General features: G+C 35.4%; 1 protein-coding gene across 1 annotated transcript in view; it reads right to left on the reverse strand.

The window, feature by feature from the left end:
- Positions 1-11,610: 11,610 nt before the first annotated feature.
- The window catches only part of LCA5 (lebercilin LCA5), a 33,237-nt gene continuing 23,466 nt past the window's right edge, over positions 11,611-21,381 (reverse strand). The window contains exons 4-8 of the mRNA XM_024576653.3: positions 20,711-20,848; positions 19,154-19,250; positions 18,295-18,434; positions 16,064-16,196; positions 11,611-14,266 (exon numbers count right to left, since the gene is read on the reverse strand). Coding sequence (XP_024432421.1) covers positions 13,410-14,266; positions 16,064-16,196; positions 18,295-18,434; positions 19,154-19,250; positions 20,711-20,848 — 1,365 coding nt within the window. The 3' untranslated portion in view covers positions 11,611-13,409. The remainder of the gene's footprint in view (positions 14,267-16,063; positions 16,197-18,294; positions 18,435-19,153; positions 19,251-20,710; positions 20,849-21,381) is intronic.

Raw genomic sequence — 21,381 nt, forward strand, 5'->3', positions numbered from 1 at the left:
AGCCAGGCTTTCTCTCTCAGGTCCTGCGAAAGCTCGGGGCCATGAGAGGCTCTCTCTCAGGCACTCTTAACTGTGAGGCTTGGGAGCAGAGAAGCCTGTCTTGGCCACACGGTTTGAAAAGATGCAGAGGGATTCCCCCAAATCCCACGATGAGGACTCGTTTTGGGGATTAAGGGCAGGAGCCTAGCTAGTTGAGCAGGGACAACTGGAAGAAGCCAAAGTACAGACAGGAATCTTCCCAGCTAAGCTACAAACTTCTATTTTTTTTCCTGAGAGACAGTACCTCTGACTAGCCTGGTTTGGCAAGGAAGGACAAGACTGTGCATTTGTGGGTGTTTCTTTGTTTCTAAAGAGAATGAGATTTAATGGCAGAATTCTGCCATCATTCTAAACTTGTGTAACTTTTAAATAAATAGTTCCTTTCCTTTTCATAAGACTCTAGCATGGGGGCGTCAGGCAACAGAACCCAGTGGTTCTGTTACACTATCGTTAGCCCCATCTTATAGCGGGGGAACGGAGGCACAGAGAGGTTTTGTGACTTATCCAAAACTTCACATACACATTGTGGGAGAGTTAGGATACAAAGTGTTACAGTATGCAATCATAAACTCCTGTGTTTTCTGGATTTCATTATTGTTTGCTGTGAGGCTGTTAACTCTTACCTCTCCTTGTGTCACTGAACTTATCTTCAGAAAATCTTACCAAAGTTTAGGTTTTCTACTCTTCTGTAGATTAGGATACAAGCTCATCAATTTTACTGCACAGTGAATGCTGGATAAAGTAAGGACAGTTCTGAGTGTAGACCTAAGTAAGGTATAATATAGTACAGACATTTTAGGATTGTTAATTTGAAAGTTTAGGTTTTCTTTTTGCTTGTATGTTGTGCAAAGTTTAGTGTCAATGTATTATATACACATACGATCTATTTTATCTCTTTTAAATTACTTATTTTATTTTTATTTCTTTTTAAATTACAGTTGACATTCATTATTATATTAGTTTCATGTGTACAGCATAGTGGTTAGACATTTGTATAACTTACAAAGTACTTACCCCAGTAAGTCTAGTACCTATCTGAAATCATAGATAGTTATTATAGTATCATTGACTGTATTTCCTATGCTATGTTACACCCCCATGACTGTTTTTATAACTGGCAATTTGTATATCTTAATACCTTTACCTTTTTCACCCAGCCACCCAAACCCCTCCCATCAGGCAACCATTAGTTTTTTTCTCTGTATCTTTGAGTCTCTTTCTGTCTTTCATATGTCATTGGCCATCAGTATGTCCTCTTTGGAGAAATGTCTCCAGATCCTCTGTCCACTTTTTTAATCAAATTGTTTCTTTTTTGGTGTTAAGTTATATGAGTTCCTTATATATTTTGGATATTAATCCCTATTGGATGTGTCATTGGTGAATATCTTCTCCCATTCTGTAAGTTGTCTTTTCATCTTATTGATAGTTTCTTCATTAAGCAAAAACTTTTAAATTTAATATTGTCCCACTTGTTTATTTTTGTTTTTGTTTTCCTTTCCCGAGGAGACATAGCCAAAATTATTAAGAGCAATGTCACAGAATTTACTACCTATATTTTCTTTCAGGATTTTATGGTTTTGGGTATTCTGTTTAAGTCTTTAATCCTTAGTTTATTTTTGTATATAATGTAAGAAATTGGTCTAGTTTCATTGTTTTGCATGTATCTGTGCACTTTACCCAACACCATTTATTGAAGAGACTACATTTGCCCCATTGTATATTCTTGCCTTCTTTGTCATAGATTAATTGACCATATAGGTGTGGGTTTATTTCTGGGCTCTCTATTCTGTTCCATTGATCTATATGTATGTTTTAATGCCAGTACCATGCTGTTTTGATTACTATAGTTTTGTAGTATACTTTGATATCAGGTAAATGATAGTTCCAACTTTGTTCTTATTTTTCAGGATTCATTTGGCTATTCAAGGTCTTTTGTGTTCCATATAAAGTTTAGAACTGTTTGTTCTAGTTCTGTGAAAAAAGCCAGATATTGTGATACTGTGAAAAAAGCCAGATATTGTGATACAAATTGCTTGAATCTGTAGATTGCATTGGGCAATAAGGACATTTTAATGATGCCAATTCTTCCTATCCATGAGGCTTCCATTTATTTGTATGTTCTTTAGCTTCTTTCTTCAACATCATATACTGTTCCCAGTACAGGTAGTCTAACTCCACGTTTAAATTTATTCCTAGGTATTTTATTTTTCGATGCAACTGTAAATGGGATTATTTTAATTTCTCTTTCTGGTAGTTCTTTATTGGTATATAAAAATGCAACCAATTCCTGAACATTAAATTTGTATCCTGCTACTTTACTGAATTTATTTATTAGTTCTCATAGTTTTTTGGTGGATTCTTTTAAGTTCTCTATAATTGGCATCATGTCATCTGCAAATAATGACAGTTTTACTGCTTCCTGTCCAATTTGGATGACTTTTATTTCTTTTCCTGTTGGATTGCTGTGGTTAAGACTTCCAATCCTATGTTGAATAAGTACAAAAGTGGACATCTTTGTCTAATTCCTGATATTAAAGAAAAAGCTTTCAGCTTTTCATTGTTGAGTATGATGTTAGCTGTGGGGTATATCATACATGGTCTTAATTATTTTGAGGTATGTCCCCTCTATTACACATTGCTGAGAGTTTGTATCATAAAACTCTCTTTTGGCATTTTGTCAAATATTTTTTCTGCAACTATTGATATGATCATATGACTTTTATCCTTCATTTTCTTTATGTGGTGTATCATGTTAGTTGATTTGCAGATATTGAAGCAATTTGAAATCCTAGGAATAAATCCCACTTGACCAGGGTGTAAAATCGTTTAAATGTATTGCCGAATTTGGTTTGCTAATATTTTATTGAGAATATTTTCATCTATGTTCACCAGAAATACTGGCATATAATTTTCTTTTTTTCTAGTGTCTTTGTCTGGTTTGGTATCAGGGGAATGCTAGCCTTATAATATGCACTTAGGAGTCTTTTCTCCTCATCATATTTTTGAATAGTTTGAAAAGCATAAGTATTAATTCTTCTTTGAATGTTTGATAAAAATCACCTATGAAGGCAACTGTTCCAGGGCTTTTGTTTGGGGGGATATGTTGATTCCTGATTTGATTTTGCTAGAACTTACCAGTCTGTTCAGATGACCGGTCTCTTCCTGATTTAGCCTTGGAAGATTATGTGGGTTTTTTCTGGAAATTGAAGATATGTGTATTTTTTATTTAATAATTTTTATTATCATTTAATCCCATTATACCTCCTTCCCATCATCATCCCCACACCGTTGTCCATGTCCATGAGTCCTTTTTTGTTTTTGCTCATTCCCTCCATACCATCTTCTATCCTCCCCCACCTTTAGCTTCTGTCATCCTGCTCTCTATGAGTCTGTCTCTATTTTGCTTGTTAGTTCAGTTTGTTCATTAGATTCCACATATGAGTGAAATTATGTGGTATTTGTCTTTATCTCCCTGGCTTCTATCACTTAGCACAATTATCTCTGGGTCCATCCATGCTGTTGGAAAGAGTAAAATTTCTTCTTTGATACAACTGAGTAGTACTGAGTTGTGTAAATGTCCCATAGTCATTTTATCCAATTTATCAACTTAGCTACTGATAGATATCTGGACTGCTTCCATATCTTGTGCATTGTAAATAACGCTGCACTGAATATAGTGGTGCTTATGTTCTTTTGAATTAGTGTTTTGGATTCCATCGGATATATTCCCAGAAGTGGAATCTCTAGGTCAAAAGGCAGATCCATTTTTAATTTTTTGAGGTAACTCCATACTGCTTTCCACAGTGGCTGCACCAGTCTGCATGCCCACCAACACTGCAGAATGGTTCCCCTTTCTCTACATTCTCTTTAGCACTTGTTGTTTGTTGATTTGTTGATGATAGTCATTCTGACAAGTGTGAAATGGTATCTTTTTGTGGTTTTCATTTGCATTTCTCAGATGATTACTGACATTGAGCATCTTTTCATATGTCTATTGGCCATCTGTATGTCCTCTTTGGAGAAGTGTATATTCAGATCCTTTGCCCATTTGTTAATTGGGTTGTTTGGTTTTTTGGTGTTGAGTTTTATAAGTTCTTTATAAATTTTGGATATTAATGCCTTATCAGATGTATTGGTGAATATGTTCTCCCATTCTGTAGGTTATTGTCTTATTTTGTTGATGTTTTCCTTTGCTGTGCAAAAACTTTTAGTTTCATGTAGTCCCATTTGTTTACTTTTTCTTTTGTTTCCCTTGCCTGGGAAGATATATCTGATAAAATATTGCTATGAGCTATGTCCAAGATTTTGCTGCCTATGTTTTCTTCTAGGGTTTTTAAGGTTTCAGGTCTAACATTTAAGTATTTAGTCCATTTTGAATTTATTCTTCTGTGTGGTGCAAGAAGGTGGTCTATTTTAATTTTTCTACACATACCTGTCCAATTTTCCCAACACCATTTATTGAACAAACTATCTTTAGTCCATTGTATGTGTTTGGTTCCTCTGTCAAATATTAATTGACTATAAAGGTATGAGTTTATTTCTGGGCTCTCTATTCTGTTCCATTGATGTATGTGTTTGTTTTTATGCCAGTACCAGGCTGTTTTGATTACTAAGGTCTTGTAGTATAGTTTGATATTAGGTAGCATGATTCCTCCAACTTTATTCTTCTTTCTTAGGATTACTGTTCCTATGTGGGGCCTTTTGTGAATCAATATAAATATTTGAAATATTCTAGTTCTGTGAAATATGTCATGGGAATCTTGATAGGAATTGCATTGAATCTATAGATCGCTTTGGGTAATATGGACATTTTAATGGTGTTAATTCTTCCTATCCATAAACAACATGGTATGTGCCTCCACTTATTTCTATCTTCTTCAGTTTCTTTCTTCAGTGTCTTATAATTTTCCAAGTATAGTTCTTTTACATCCTTAGTTAGATTTATTCCTAGCTGTTGTATTCTTTTTGAAGCAAATGTGAATGGGGTTGTTTTCTTAAATTCCCTTCCTGTTAGTTCATTATTGACATAAAAATACCACTGACTTATGGATATTAATTTTGTATCCTGCTACTTTACTGAATTCATTTATCAGTTCTAGTAGTTTCTTGGTGGAATCTTTGGGGTTCTCTATGTACAGTATCATGTCATGTGCAAATAAAGATGGTTTTACTTCTTCTTTCCAATTTGGATGCCTTTTATTTCTTCTTCTGGGCTGATTGCCGTGGCTAGGATTTCCAGTACTATGTTGAATAAGACAGGTGAAAGAGGACATCCCTGTCTTGTTCCTGATTTAAGGGGAACACTTGTAGTTTTTGCCCATTGAGTATGATGCTGGCAGTGTGTTTGTCATATATGGCCTTTATTATCTTTAGGTGTGTTCCATCTATTCCCACTTTGCTAATAGTTTTTATCATAAATGGGTGCTGGATTTTATCAAAATCTTTTTCTGCATCTATTCATAAAATCATGTAGTTTTTATATTTCATTTTGTTTATGTGGTGAATCATATTTATTGATTTGTGAATGTTGTACCAACCTTGCATTCCCAGAATAAATCCCGCTTAATCATGATGTATGATGTTTTTGATGCATTGCTGTATTCAATTTGCTAATATTTTGTCAAGGATTTTAGCATCTGTGTTCGTCAGTGATATTGGTCTATAATTTTCTTTCCTTGTAGTGTCTTTATCTGGTTTTGGAATTAAGATAATGCTGACCATGCAAATGAGTTTGGGAGCCCTCCCTCCTCTTGAGTTTTATGTAATAGTTTGAGAAAGAGGGGTGTTAGTTCTTCATGAAATGTTTGATAAAATTTAACCGTGAAGCCATCTGGTTCAGGGCTTTTGTTTGTTGAGAGTTTTCTGAGAGTTTTCTGAAATTTCTAATTTCATTAGGTGTAATCTGTCTATTCAGAGTCTCTGATTCTTCCTGATTTATTTTTTGAAGATTGTATGTTTCTAGGAACTTATCCATTCCGTCCAGGTTGTCCAGTTTATTGGCATATAATTGTTCATAATATTTTCTTATAATCCTTTGTATTTCTTTGGTGCCAGTTGTTATTTCTCCTCTTTCATTTCTGATTTTATTTATTTGGGTCCTTTCTGTTTTTTTCTTGAAGAGTCTGGTTAAAGGTTTGTCAATATTATTAATCTTTTCAAAGAACAAGCTCTTGGATTAATTGATCTTTCGTATAATGTTGTAGGCACTATTTCATTTATTTCTACTCTGATCTTTATTATTTCCTTCCTTCTACTCACTTTGGGCTTTGTTTGTTGTTCCTTTTCAAGTTCCTTTAAGTGTGAGGTTAGATTGTTTATTTGAGCTTTTTCTTCTGTTCTTGAGATAGGCCTGTAATGCTATGAATTTCCCTCTTAGGATTGCTTTCCCAGTGTCCCACAGATTGTGGATTGTTATGTCCTCATTTTCATTTGTTTCAAGGTATCTTTTGATTTCTTCCTTGATCTCATTGTTGACCCATTCATTGTTTAATTACGTTAGTTAGCTTCCATGTCTTTGCATGTTTTTCATTGTTCTTCTTGTGCTTAATTTCTATTTTCATAGCCTTGTGGTGAGAAGAGGCTTGATACGATTTCAATCTTCTTAAATCTATTGAGACTTGTTTTGTGTCCTAGCATGTGGTTTATCCTAGAAAACATTCCATGTGCACTTGAAAAGTATGTATATTCTGCTGCTTCAAGGTGAAATGCTCTGAAGATATCAATTAAATCCATTTGATGTAGTGTGTCATTTAAGGCCATTGTATCCTTGTTGATTTTCTGTCTGCAAGATCTATCCATTGAAGTCAATGGCATGTTAAATTCCCCAATTAAAATTGTATTTCTGTTGATTTCTCCTTTTATGTCTATCAAGATTTGCTTTACATATTTAGGTTCTTCTATATTGAGTATATAAATGTTTAATAGGGTTATAGCCTCATGTTGGATTGTTCCCTTTGTCATTATGTAGTGTCCTTCTTTGTCTTTTACTATGTCTTGATTTTAAAGTCTATTTTGTCAGATACAATTATTGATACCCCAGCTTTTTTTTCTTTTCCATTTGCATGAAATATCTTTTTCCATCCCTTTACTTTTAGTCTGTGTGTATCTTTTGATCTGAGATGGGTCTCTTGGAGGCAGCATATATATGGGTCTTATTTTCTTATCCATTCAGCTACCCTATGTCTTTTGGTTGGAACATTTATGCCGTTTACTTTTAAGGTGATTATTGATATATATGTATGTAGTGTCATTTTATTATTGGACTGTTTTCCTCTGTATTTTTTCTTCCTTTCTCTTTTTCTTCTTCTTAAAGCAAGCCCTTTAACATTTGTTGCTGTACTGGTTTGGTGTTAACAAACTCCTTAAGCTTTTTCTTGTCTGGGAAGCTCCTTATTTCTCCTTCAATATTAAATGGTAGCCTTGCTGGGTAAAGTAGCATTGGTCATAGGCACTTGCTTTTCATACCTTGAATATTTCATGCCACTCCCCTCTGGCCTGACCTGTTTCTGATGAGTAATCAGATGATAATCTAATTGGTGCTCCCTTGTAGGTAACTACCAGCTTTTCTCTTTCGGCTGTTAGGGTTGCAGATGTTGTTACATTTCAGGTTGTCCAAGATATTTCTTAAGCTCTCATTTTTAAAAATTATTTATTCTTTTTGTTGTTCTGACTGATTGTTTCTTTCTACCTTGTCTTCCAAAATAGTGATTCAATCCTCTACTTCATCTAACCTAGTCTTTATTCCTTCCAGTTCTTTTTTTCAGATACTGCATTATTTCTGACTAATCTTTTTTTATGATTTCTATGTGTTTTTTCATGCTGTTGAGTATCCTTGTAATTATTACTCTAAACTCTCTACCCAATAAATTGCTTACCTCCATTTCATCTAGTTCTTCTGGATAATTCTCTATGTCTTTCATTTGGGATCTGTTTCTTTGTCTTCCTATTTTGGCTGCTTCTTTGCATTTTTTTTGCTTTAGATGTTAAACAAATCAGTCATTAAACTGATCTTCTGTTAATCTAATCAATCTGTAGTAACAGTCAGGCTTAAGCACCAGAGGAAAGGGAAGATTTTTTCAGGCAGTGCTATTGCTTCCCCTGGGGTTGATGCCATTCATAGAGGAATGCCTGAAAGAGATGGCTCATGCAGTATGGGGAATAATTCAGTGCTGTTCCCTCAGTTCTTTCCCCAGAGCCACCAACCCCACACTGTCCTTAAGAGCCTCTTGTCCACTCTGCCCTCCCTTTTCCAGCACTCAGGGTAAGTGGCTGCAAATGAAATTTTGTGACTTGGCCGGTTAAGAGGCTGTCTGTGTCCCCAGCCATCTCTCCCTGGCAGACAGAAATCTTGCTGCCTTTCACAGCTGGATGTTATCTGGGTTCCTTTCCATCTCTGGTGCTGTAGTTTGGGGAGCCCAGCTTGGGGTTTAGACCCCACACTTCTCAGGGGGAATCCCCCTTCCCCAGCCACTGAAGTATCCTTCTGGCACTTCACCTGCCACCTGTGGGAGCCCAGCCAGCCCTTTTTTGTCTTCTCCTCACTCTCTACCAGTCACATTGTAGTGAAGTGTTTTCTTACTTGTCCGTGGTTGTAAGGCTTCTCTCCAGCTACTGTTCAGCTGATTATTCAAGTTGATTTCTCTACAACTTAGTTGTAATTCCAGATTGGTCCTGGGAAGAGGTTAGTGTAGCTTCCACTTACTCCCCCACCATCTTGGATCTTGAGTAAAATTCTTTTATCTTTTTGCTATTCAATTGGGTGCTTTTCTCTACATTTTCTTTCACATCACTCATTCAAGCTCTGCTTTTCTACTTTGCTGTTGAGTCCTTCTAATATGTTCTTGTATTTTTCAGTTCTGTCTGGTTTTGTTTTACAGTTTCTAGCCCTTTGTTGAGGTTCTGAGTTCATTTATCCCCCCTAAGTTCATTAAAAACAGTCTTATAACCAGTGTTTTGAACTGTGTGTCTGGTAGACTGCTGTCTCCATTTCCTTTAGTTCTTTTCCTTGAGTTTTGTCCTGTTCTTTTATTTGAAACATTTTTCTCCTCATTTTGGCTGCCTTCATGTATTTGTTTCTGTGTATTAGGTGGAAAGGCTACATCTCCCAGTCTTGGCAGAGTGACCTTAAATAGTAGGAGTCCTTTAAGGCTCAGTGGTACAGTCTCCTTGTTCACTTGAGGTAGGTACTCCAGGAGTATCTATCAGGTGGGTTGTGTTGTGTCCTCCTGCTCTAGCTGAGCCTTGACTGCTGTTGGCACATTAGTGGGTGGGACTAACCCTCAGGCAGACTGGCTGTGACTACAGTAGACAAGCTGTTGTGTGAGGACTTACCCCACAGAGCAGGATTTACTTTAGTGGGGCTATGGTGCTAGTGGAGTCTGCCCTTCGAATGTTTCAGTTGTGGTGTTATCTGAATCCTTCTACTGGGTGTGTTGGTTCTGGAAGCTCTTGAGAGGGGCTCTGGTGCAGGTCAAGGTCTGCTGCCATTTGTTCCTGGCTGGAGAATGCCTAATAGGAGCTACAAAGTTATGTGGTTGTTTGTTGCTTGTGCTGGGCTTGGAGGTGCTTGCAAGAGGCACATTGTGAACTGAAGCCAGGGGCCACTAATGCCATGCATGAGACCTTTGGTGGGTACCACAATGTGAGCTAAGGCCAGATGCCTCATATGCTGAGTTGGTGGCTGCTTAGTTGAAGCTATATGCCAGAGCAACACTGGCTACAGATAATGCTGGGTTTAGGGTCACTTGATGGGAGCTTTAATACAAGTTAATGCTGGTTGCCCCTTGTGCTAGTGTTGGGGCTGTTTAGCAAGAGATACGGAGCACACCATAGTCAGCTGTTCTTGTTTCAGGTATGTGAACCTTTGATTTTAGCAAAGTCTAAGGTAAGGCTACTTGTGTGGAAAAGCTGGTGGAAGAGATTTGTCAGGGCACGTGAGTTGGGCTGGGTCTCAAGGAATCACTGGGGTGGGGCGGTTAGCCAGGTTAATGGAGAGCTTACAATTTGCACCCACCTGTACCTGCTAGTTGGGTGCAGGAAGGCCTCAGGAAAGAAGCAATGGCAATTGCCAGAGCCTCTGTCCCTCAAGAGAGGCACCCTGACCCCTGCCCTTTCAACCCTGAAGCCAGTCAATTCAGTTCCTCCCTCTAGGTCGGTGCCACCCCCACACTGGAGTCCAGGGCAAATAAGGCTGTAAATCTGTATGCAAGCCCTCAAGAGAAATGCCTAGGATTCCAGCAGCCCTTCATCTCACTTGGATGCAATCTCCACAGGTTTTCATAGCCAGATGTTATGGGAACTCTTCCTGGCACTGGTACCCTGAGCAGGGGAGGCGGGGGAATGGGAAGCCTTGCTCCTCAGAGCGTACCTCAGTAGCCAAGGTATCCCTTCTGTTTCTTAATCACAACATGGGTGCAGAACCTGTGTTCTGCTTAACAGGTGTTCTGTGTCTCTGTCCCTCCTACTAGTCTCCTTGTGGCTTCTTTATAACCTTAGTTATATGACTTCAGTTCAGCTAGTCTTCAGGTGTTTTTCAATGATGGTTGTATAATTTAGTGCTAACTTTGATGTGGTCATGGGAAGAGGCAAGCACAGTATTTATCTGCTCTGCCATCTTGACCAGAAGACAGCCTATGCTCTATTTTTTAAATTATGTCCTGAAAGAAACTTGTAATTAGCTATTATTAAACCAGGCACCCAGCCAAATATTAATCTAAGTTTTTCACTCACTCTTCAAAACCACCTTAAGTAGTATTCTAAAAGACCAATAACAGCTGAGGAACCCAAAGGCACTCAGGGAAGGTGGGTGTGTGGACGGGCAGGGATGGCTCACTTGTGTCCTGCATCCACCGTGAGGGTAGGAGACAGACGTGTCTTACTCTCCTGGCACCTGATACAGTGCAGTACACCCAGGAAGCCCTCATAATTAATGAATACATGCTCTTTACTAAAAGGAGAACACTTTCAAATGATGTAATAGGGGACTTTCCTGTGAAAGAGGCATTTATTGTATAGAAAGGAAAAAGCTTTAAAGGCAGATCCTTTCAATATATGGTACCTTTTTGATCTTAAAAAGTCCACATTGTTTCCCTAATACGAATTTCCCATTTTCTTTTCATCAGGCAGGTACTCAGCTAATACCCAGCAAGGGATACCAGAAGTTTAGTATGTCTGAGTATGAGATCCATCTCCTATGTTGTGTTTTTGATCCGAAGGAGGATCAAAAACACAGCAACTCAGCCATAAAATAAGTTTATTTTATGAATCAATTTAATTCATCTTACCCCCACCTTTTTTAATATTATGAGCAATATATGCCATTATGGTAGCTATTAGGGGTGAAAGGATTAATTAAAACTATAATTATCTGATAAGACTAGCATATTATCTGATGAGATTTAGGGCAAATTCATCTACTTCAGCTAAAAATACTGGACAGAATAAAAATAGGTGAATAATGAAATAAAAATTAACCCTGCAGGTCATTTTCCCACTATGTTTTTCCCAGGTGACCTAAGGTATCATTCAAACAAAGAGTCATAGTATGTTTTTAACTTTTATTAAGAATTCTGAGTACAAATAACAAATTTAACTTGACATTTAGAAAAAAATGTACTAAGGTTTGTTCATAAAAAACCATGTTCTAAACATTTTAATCTCCAATTTTAATGCTTCATACCATAATGCTTCTAAATATATAACTTAATTTTAGGTTTAAATTTAATAATTCTGTCTTAAATTCTGTATCCAGTTAAAGAGCCTAGAAAATATCGGGTAAAGAAAACCAAGAGAGTAATGAAAATGACCTAAATATACAACTTCACTAAAAGGCTTTTTGAAAAGCCTGTAAGACAAAACAACCTATGTATTTGAATACTTTTGGCAGAAAAATCAGCAGCTATGAACAAAATTAACATTACATAATATTTTATTGGTAACTGTATTACAATATTGTGGTTTACATATATTAGAATTATTTGCAACATACTAAGTACTTATTTATATTAGACATAAAAATCTACTTATTAAAACATTTAAAAATATATAGTTTAGCACTTTTGAGAGATTCAATTCCCAATAAATGACAGAGACACAATTGAAAAGATGGCTGGTATGTATGCTTGGCATTGGAAATCATACCATGAGTGAATACATAGTAAATTCTTCAAAGAAAAAAAAAAAATAACATCTCACTTTAGAATAAGTGCCAATCTACATTTTTAAATTCTTCCCCTGATACACTATTTCTACCAATCTTCATTTGAACAACATTAGCAGAAAACTTTACGTGGTTAGTAACGTATTACCACTTCTTAAAGACCACTCATACTTAGCGTAATACAAGATCATAAAGTCCTTTGCAGATGAAGTAAGCAAAAGACTAATGCAAGTGCACTTCAACAGAAAAACATCCACCCTAGACTGCAAGGCAGAATTCCCATTTCTAAAACACTTTTAAGCAAGTTTGCTTTCAAAATAGTTCTATAAATACAGTACTATTGCACTATCATTTTCTCTTTGGTTTGACAGTAAGCTCAAATCTTAATAGTATATATTAAAATTTCCAAGTTATGTTACTTTGGAAACACAATTGAGTTGAAAGTCTTTCTGTATTGGAATAAAATTTCTTCTATTTCATGTATTTGGTATGAAATCTCAGATACAAATAGTGAAGGAGAACAAAGAGAGGAATTACTGATTAGGTGCTGGGAGCCATGTCAGAATTGTCTGTGTAAACATCTTCCAAATTCAACCTAATATGTTAGCTCAGTTGTGATGGAATGAGACTTGTGATTGGGAAATGAGTAGCCCTTAACTCTGCTTCCTTCCAAAGAAATGAGAAGTCCCAATGTCACGGCTGCCTTCACTTAAAAGTAGCTCAGTCTGGCCACGTAAGAAAGGGACCTCCACCTCTATCCACTAAGGACGTGGCTCTGAAACAGCACCCATTCTCCACTACCTGGGAGTTACACTTCCCAACAGAGTCTCTCGCCCTTAATTTCCACTCAGTGATCAACAAGAAGACTAGTTTTGGTCATATGCTCACTGAGTTAAATACAAATAAATAAATAGGGATTAAAAATAGAAAATGAATATGAACTCCAATGGAGTGAAACTTCCCATGGAGCTGATTTAAGAGGTAACACCTATTTGTAAATAAAGTAAAAACTGAGTAAGATATATGTCTATTTTAGGTTTCATTCAAAAGAGCCTCCTTCATTCTTGGTGAACTAGCTATGTGAAGTGATATGATCAACTTATTTTTATTTGCACTGTATTTATCTATTAAAATCATTCCTTAAATTTTTATAATATATAATGGATTAAAATATTTAAATATTTACAATTGGAAAAATGTATTCCACAGTCAGTCATCTCAGCGTTATGTCTTCAATTTCATCATCTACAGAAGCAACTGCTTTTACTGTTGGTTTATTGTTTGCATTTCTTAATCTGTGTCTGCTTGGATTAAAACTTCTTCCTTCGGTGAGGAAAAAGTCATCTTCTTCATCATGCTCTCTGCTGCTTCTGTCCCCAGGGAGAAAATTTAAAGGGTCAAAGTCTCCTCTGCTAGCAGCCCGAGAATTCCGGCCACTGCTTTTAGAGGAAATGGTGCTGCTGCCACTGGTGCCAAATAACTGTTCCATCAGATTAGCTTTTTTCTCTTTTCTTGTAGTTAAATCTATGCTGTCTTTACTAAGTTTCTCTACACTGTTTCTTTGCAAATCCAAAAGGTCATTTTTTTGGCTAAATGGATCTGACCTCCCAGATGTTTTTGCAAATGACGGCACGTAGCTGCCAAATGCAAGCTCATTTGGAGAGACTGGGCTTCTGATGTTTCCTGGATTCGGACCATCTCCTTTTGAAGTTAAAAGACTGATGTCTTGAAAGTGATGGCCGTTGAATAATCTCTCCGAGTATTCAGAGAACATGTATGTTTTGGGGCTTTTCTCAGGGGAGTACAGTTCCGATTCCAAATCAGGTATCAATGGCAGAGGATGACCTTTTAGATTCTGAGAATCTTGGCGTTCTCTGTTGATTTCATTCAGTTTAGCAAGTAGCAGGTCTTTCTTCAGTCTTTCTTCTTCCTCTTCTTCTAATTTATCTGGATTTTGAATTTGGTACATTTTCACGTGGTATCTTCCAGTTTCTAATGCTGGCTTGGCTTCTTTCTCCAGCACAGATGTCTTTGCTTTTTGCTTTTTAGCAAGTTCTTCTCTTTCCCATTCTGTATAAAATGAAATTTTATAGCAATCAATAGCAAACAAGAAACAACTCTCATCTTTTACAAAACAAGTTTTTATTTGGTTTGGGTATTAACACTACAGTGAAAATGGACACCATAAATTTCATATCTATACTTGATATTCTGGGATTCAAAAAGAATATACTTAATGTATACTGTATTTAAGATTCATATTCCCATTTAAAGAAAAATTTTGTTCTTCAATTAAAGGGTGGGGAAGAAGGTCCTCTGCCTAGTTTTTACACCTGAATGGAGGGTGGTGGGATGGATGGAGAAAAGACTTCTATTTTAAACTTAAGAATAAGTTTAACCTCTGGATGTCATACCCTTAGAAAGACACATCACTTATTCAGTATTCTGACAGATGCATTATCCTGAATCTATTAAGAGAAAACTTCAGATAAACCTCAAATGAGGAACATTCTATTAAAAAACAAAAAGGGCCTGTATCATCAGTAATACAAATCTCACAAAATACTCCTTTAAAGGTAAAGAAGCTATTCCAGATAAGAAAATACTCTAATGGACAATACTGTGTCAGCTGACAAATGTAGTATAGACAGCCAATAAGAGAAATGGGTTGTATCAAAGTTAAATTTCCTGAGGTTGAAAACCGTACCAGAATGACGTAATATAAAAGAATGTCCTTATTTTGGAGAAATACACATGAAAATATTTTACAGTATGGGCATGACGTATACAACTTAATCTTAAACAGTTCTTTGGACATTATTGCTGCTTTGCTATAATTTTGAAATTATTTCCAAATAAAAAATTGTAAGTATTAAAATATGTAAGAACACTCTATACATTTGGTAATTTTAGTAAATGACATACATTCTCACTGATGTCAAATATCATGTCATATAGACTCCAGGGGAAAAAAAATCAGTCAAAAAGGACAAAGAAAAGTGACAGTCTATTACTTTATTCCTTTTCCTGGTACCTAGACAGAATTGAACACAACACCTAATTTTTGATTCTATAGTTTAACATGTGAAAGCATCTTCCTTTGAGCATTAGCCAAAAGTGATATTAATATAGCTTCCACTCAACTGTTACATTATTTTGAATACACACACAAATGTATGTACACTAATTTAAGTAACAATTAGTCATGATTTTATGTTCCATTAACTTTAAGGGGGGAAAAAAGGATTTCTCTGTAAGCTCCTACTACATAACAACAGGGTACATTCAAAGGCTTGGTCTCATCTATACTTTTAAGACATTTTATCCAGATGGAAATAAATTTATTACTGAACTTCATTTCCAGTATCTGAAACCATGTGAGTTGGTTCACTGAACTTCCACACTAATGGCTGAACACATTAATGATTCACTTTACAAATTAAAACCAAAGAAAAATTATTGGAATATATTCAGGACCTCATAATTCATTGATTTTAATGCTTGGGCTAATCTACACACTAAAGAGTTTCAAGGTCAAGCCAATAAAGACACTTGTACTTCAGTATATCTTCATTAAGCTTTAGTTAATACACAAAGAATATTTTTCCCCTTTGTCTGAAATTTCTGAAGGTAACTTTGTCCTTATTCCCTAACCCAAATTGCAACTGAAAGACACTTTTCATTTTTTTCTTTCTTTAGTAACTTCATTCAAATGCTGTGATTCCTCATAGAACACCCGTTACCACTGTATCAACCTTTTCTTGTTCTGTATGTCCAATTCATTTTTCAGCTGAACGATATTAGGGGATGTTAACCCTTTCTTTTGCAAGGGATGCTGACTTATCACATGCTTAAACAAACCCTTACCATCCTGTAGTTTCTTAGCCTCTTGTTTCACAACATGGATTCCTCGATCTTTAACAAATTTTTCTTCTCTTCGCACAACTGGGCTTAGAAACCCTGCTTCTTCCTGCTCATATCTCTCTTCAGATTTCAGATCCTATTACATTTTTTTTAAAAAAAAAATTCAAGTTCACATGAAGAAAAGGAGAAGCTATTTAAATATTTTAGATTTATCTCCCATTAAGCATGATACCAACTAAGTTAGAAATTAAAGAAAATTTTCAGTTAATAAATCAGTAAAGTCAGAAGTTACCACCCTTAGAAATTTGTGCTTTTGAAGCATCTTTCATATTTTAGTTAAAATTTTAAAGAAGCATTTTAAGCTATATTAAAACCAATATAATAGAAATAAAGTCAATACCCTACATAAAATTATAGAGAAGCTTCAGAAGTATTATTGTTTTGCACATTTCACAAAAAAAATTTGATTAATTCAGTTAACCAGAAAGGCTATTAACCAACTATAAGGGCCAACTGAAATGGCATTAAACTGTAACACAGGCAGAGACAATTACAGGGAATCTTTCAGTTTATACTAGGATATGAGTGTCACCTATACCTTTAGGCTGAAAGCCTTCAATTAATAAATTTTGTAATATTAAAATCAAGTAAAAATATAAACTTAAATTCCTTGTTTCATTATGGTCTCTTTCACATGTATAATTTTTCTTAATAAAAGTAAAATATCTGTTATTAGTAGACTTGGGTAGTAGGGCATTGTCCCTTAGTATCCATTTCCCCTTCTTCCTTTTAGTTACAAAATACCTTGGGCTGTTCAACTGGAGACTACACTGACTAGCCTCCCTTGCAGCTAGACAGGACCAATAGGGTATGAGTGGAAGTATGTATACAACTTCTGATCACATTTGTAAAAGAAAAAACTGCTTGCCCTTCACTTTCTCATTCCTCCTCCTCACAGGGGTGGTGAGCCAAGCACAGAGAAGAGGACTACCCCCTATAAGATGGAAGAGCAATAAGACAAAAGATGATTACCATAAAACAAAACTCTCTGCGTATTCTGGACTACCCTTTGACCTTCAGACTATTACAAGAGAAATAAACTTCTATTTTGCTTGAGCCATTGCATTCAGAGTCTCTTTCCAATAGCAACTTAGCTCTGTACTTCAACCAACACAGCTCCCATTTGCTGAGGCTCTTTAAAGTGGCAGATCAGTCTTAACTTAATAAACTTTGTGATTAGTTATTACCACACCCTGAAGGGTAATGCTCCACCATTTTATAAATTGGGAAATTGAAGCTCTAAGTCACGCAACTAAAGTGTCAGAACCAGAATTTAACAAAAAAGCAATGCTAACTCTAAGGCTTTACTCTTTTTACTACATCAAGCTGCTGTTCCTCTTGCTGAAACTTCTATCATCTTAAAGTTAAAAATTACTATTCCACAGTTTACCCTTTCAAAAAGACCACTTAACATGATCACTAGCTCCATGATAGTGCAAGTACAGGAAGAAATACAGCAGATACAGCTAACTTGCCTAAATTAAAGCAAAATTAAGGAACAAAAAACTAGAGTACACAAGGGAACCAGATCAGTTCAACCTTTCTGTTCTATACAAAAAGCGATCTCAGGATCATGGGGAAACTTACAAGGCACAGCAATAGGATTATATAAATGTGATGGCTCTCTGGTACATGTTTCTTATGGATTTTAAACTAAACACTAAAGAGAAAAGTCTCTTAGAGAAAAGGACCTTCCAGTAGTCCGAATGTATGTCCTATTACACGAAGGTCCAACACAGACCCACTGTGTGCCACTCTAATTCCAATGGTATGAGGTCAGATGCCACTGCAAGTACTTTGCTCAGCAGTTAGCTAACTGGTAAAGTTCTCCCCCAAATTAAATGTAGTAAAATTCTAACAAGTCATTGGAAAACTACTATAATTTGCTTTTAAACAGAAAAGCAAGGAGGGTTTTGAGACAATCTCGGTAGATACAAGGTAAGAAACTTAGTGCCTTTTTCCTCTGAAGCATTTGCAAGATACAATGCAAACTAAGAGTCAATCTAAAGAATTTAATAAAAATACACACATGGTATCTGTCTCTTTGAAAGGCTAGTTGCATATTTACAGATAGAGCATTAGTGTCACTGCTGAAATTTTACAATGTCTAATGCTGTGTTTTAAGAAAAACTTCAAACCTAAGGTTCAGTACCTAATCATATTGCTAAACTCACCAAAGTAAGATGTTTGGGTTCCCATTTGTTTTCATAACACATAACTCTTTGTGGTGTAATAGGAAATTCGTCCCGCTTGAAGTCTTCACTGGTTTGTACTCCTTTTGTACACTGGTATGTAAAATCACATTGGCATGCAGCTACCATGAAAATTATAAAATAATTTTTCTAATTATAGTGAACATTGCTAAGATATATGGAATTCAGCTGGTATATATATTCACCATCTAAATGAGATAATGCATGTTTTGCTCAGCTCAATGACTACTCACTATAGTTTTTCTTTCTAGGATTCACTGGCAGTTATGTAATTGATGACAATTCTGACCAGTAAATCCTTTTAAGCTTTTATATAGTTAATGTTTTTAAATTTTTATAATTTACAGAAGAGGGAAATTATACTTTTGTTTAAAAAAATATAAAGATATGCATGATAATACCAAAAGTATTTATTAGTGAAATGAAATAGCTGGATTTTGCTTTACAATACTTTAGGGGAAAAAAGTAAAAAAAAATAGATACACTAAGATTAGTAAAATGTATATAACTAACTATTAAAGCTAGGTGATATGTAAATAAAGGTTCATTATACTATAATCTCTAGTTTGGGGTATGCTTATAAAGAAAACTTCAGAAATTATGTAAAATATAACTTTTATGAATTCAGGGGGAAAACTTGAGAAAGTTGAAAGAATTTCTGAAAACTAATGTTAAATATTAAACTAGTCAATAGTTTAAAGGAAACTTAAATTTATTTCAATGAAGTTCTTTCCCCTTTGCCTTCCTTGTATTTCAGGATTTATTTCATTGTTAGTAATAGCTACCACAAGTTTTTCAACAACAATAATAGCTACTATACCATTTTTTCTTGATATATATTCTTTTTCTTTCTTTGGAGAAGACTTTGGTAGACGATTAGAATATATGTTTTTTATATCCAGTTCTCTCTCCTTTTCCTGAAAATAAACCCAGTACAATTAAGTACACAGAGTCTCAGTTTAAAACAGAAATTCTCACCTTGTCAACTGGTATTTTACTTATCAAACTGGAATATAACTAGTTCAGCTTCCCTTTGTAACTACCTAACTATAGAAAGGAACATATCTAGGATATTTAGGTTTAGGTAGAGCAATGATTCTCCCTACAAAGTCCAATATATACTGGCAGTCAAAAAAAACAATGAGAGGAAATAAGGCAACATTTGTTTTCTTTCCACTTCTACCGGATAGAGCTAGAGTTATCCTAAACTGTCTTCCAATTTAAGCAAATAATTTAGTTAGCATCTCTCAAATATAAATTATAAATTATTAACGAGTTAAAATTAAATCTTTTTTTAAAAAAACACAAGTGTTCCAATGGAATTCTATGCAGCAGAAAGAAGGAGCTCCTATCCTTTGCAACAGCATGGATGGAACTGGAGAGCATTATACTAAGTGAAATAAGCCAGGCCATGAAAGACAAATACCGTATGATCTCACCTTTAAGGGGAACCTAATCAACAAAATGAACAAGCAAGCAAAATATAACCAAAGACAGTGAAATTGAGAACAGGCTGACAATGACCAGAGAGGAGAGGCGAGGGGACTGTAGGGGAAAAGGGTGAAGGGTTTGCAGGAACAATTATAAAGGACACATGGACAATAACAAGGGGGAATAGAAACAGGGGAGGGAGGTAGGGAGGGCTGGGATGGTGGGGAGGGGTGGGGGGAAAAGGCAGAAAACTGTACTTGAACAATAATAAAAAAATGTTAAAAAAATGGGTGTGCAATACATTTTATTATTTTGAAAGAAAAGAGCCTAAATAAAGATGTTCAGAAATTCTGAAAAAACAAAACAAAACAACAACAAAAAAACACACAAGTGTTCTTGACCATTTTGGGGCTATAGATTTCTCTGAGAATTTGACTAACAAAGTAAAAATTCTATATGCGATAATGTATAAACACTAATTTTTTCACAAAATTTCAACACATAAATAATCTTAGGAGAAAATAAAGAGCAGCTATTTTAACAAAATTAACTAATTTGAATGCTTCCTCTGAGTCGACACACTGTGAAAATTAAGGGCATTATTTAAAATAACTTTAAAATTAATTAATCATGGAGTTATCTGAGGAAGAACACTGGATTATTCAAACATGCAACAGAAAAACTCTAGTGCCCATAATTTTTTAATATAATTTTTTAACTTCAGTTACATAATACCTCTTAGTTTATTCAGTGTTTCATTTTTGACATGTGTTATAGTGATTATATCAACAAACCTTTTCTTTATAAGTGCCAAAGATGGTGTTGGAATTTTGTAAATGATACTGTACCACTTACAAATATGAAAGGTAATGATGTTGTAAAAGTATTGAGTTTTCATCTAATATATTACAGGGAGAAATAATTGGATTTAAAATAAAGTGCTTACCTTCAATTTGTGATGTAGTTCTTGCAACTTGTCTTGAAGAACTTTATTTTCATTATGAGCATCATGCACCCTTTTCCTTTCGGCAAGCAACTGTCGTTGGAAGCTGTTACTATTCAGTTCAAGGTTTTTCGTTAGTTCCTATATGTGTGCAAACACATTAAAATAGTACTTAAAAATAATTAAACAGCAAAACATTTCACTTAGCACCAAAGTGATTTTTTTAGTAGTACTGTATAAGGCATACAAACCAGGTTGGGATTAGTGTTTCTAAACAAAATAAACTGTGAAATAGACTGACCAAACAACTTAATACTTACATACATTTCTTTGTTTTTCTCAATGATTTATAAATAGTCTTAAGCATTTGTCTGAGGCATACATGGAGAGTCATTTAAGTTGGGAGCAAAAGCCAACTAAGGGCTGTGATGGAATCATGGCTTTTGAGAATCACTGGGCAAACAGATATGAAGACAGCTGCATAAAATTACACAGCACTATCCAAGGTGCTGAGATTACCTTATAAAATATTTCTAAATAAAAACAATAGGCATCTCCCTGGTGTTCCAAATGTTCTATGAAGTTTATGAGAATTTATGTTAAAATATTTTCTTTTAGATAATGTCAACATCACAGTGGCATGGGTCATCCCTTTTTTTCCTCTTCCCTTTCAC

The sequence above is a fragment of the Desmodus rotundus genome, chromosome 11 (genome assembly GCF_022682495.2).
Source record: "Desmodus rotundus isolate HL8 chromosome 11, HLdesRot8A.1, whole genome shotgun sequence".
NCBI classification, from domain to species: Eukaryota; Metazoa; Chordata; class Mammalia; order Chiroptera; family Phyllostomidae; genus Desmodus; species Desmodus rotundus.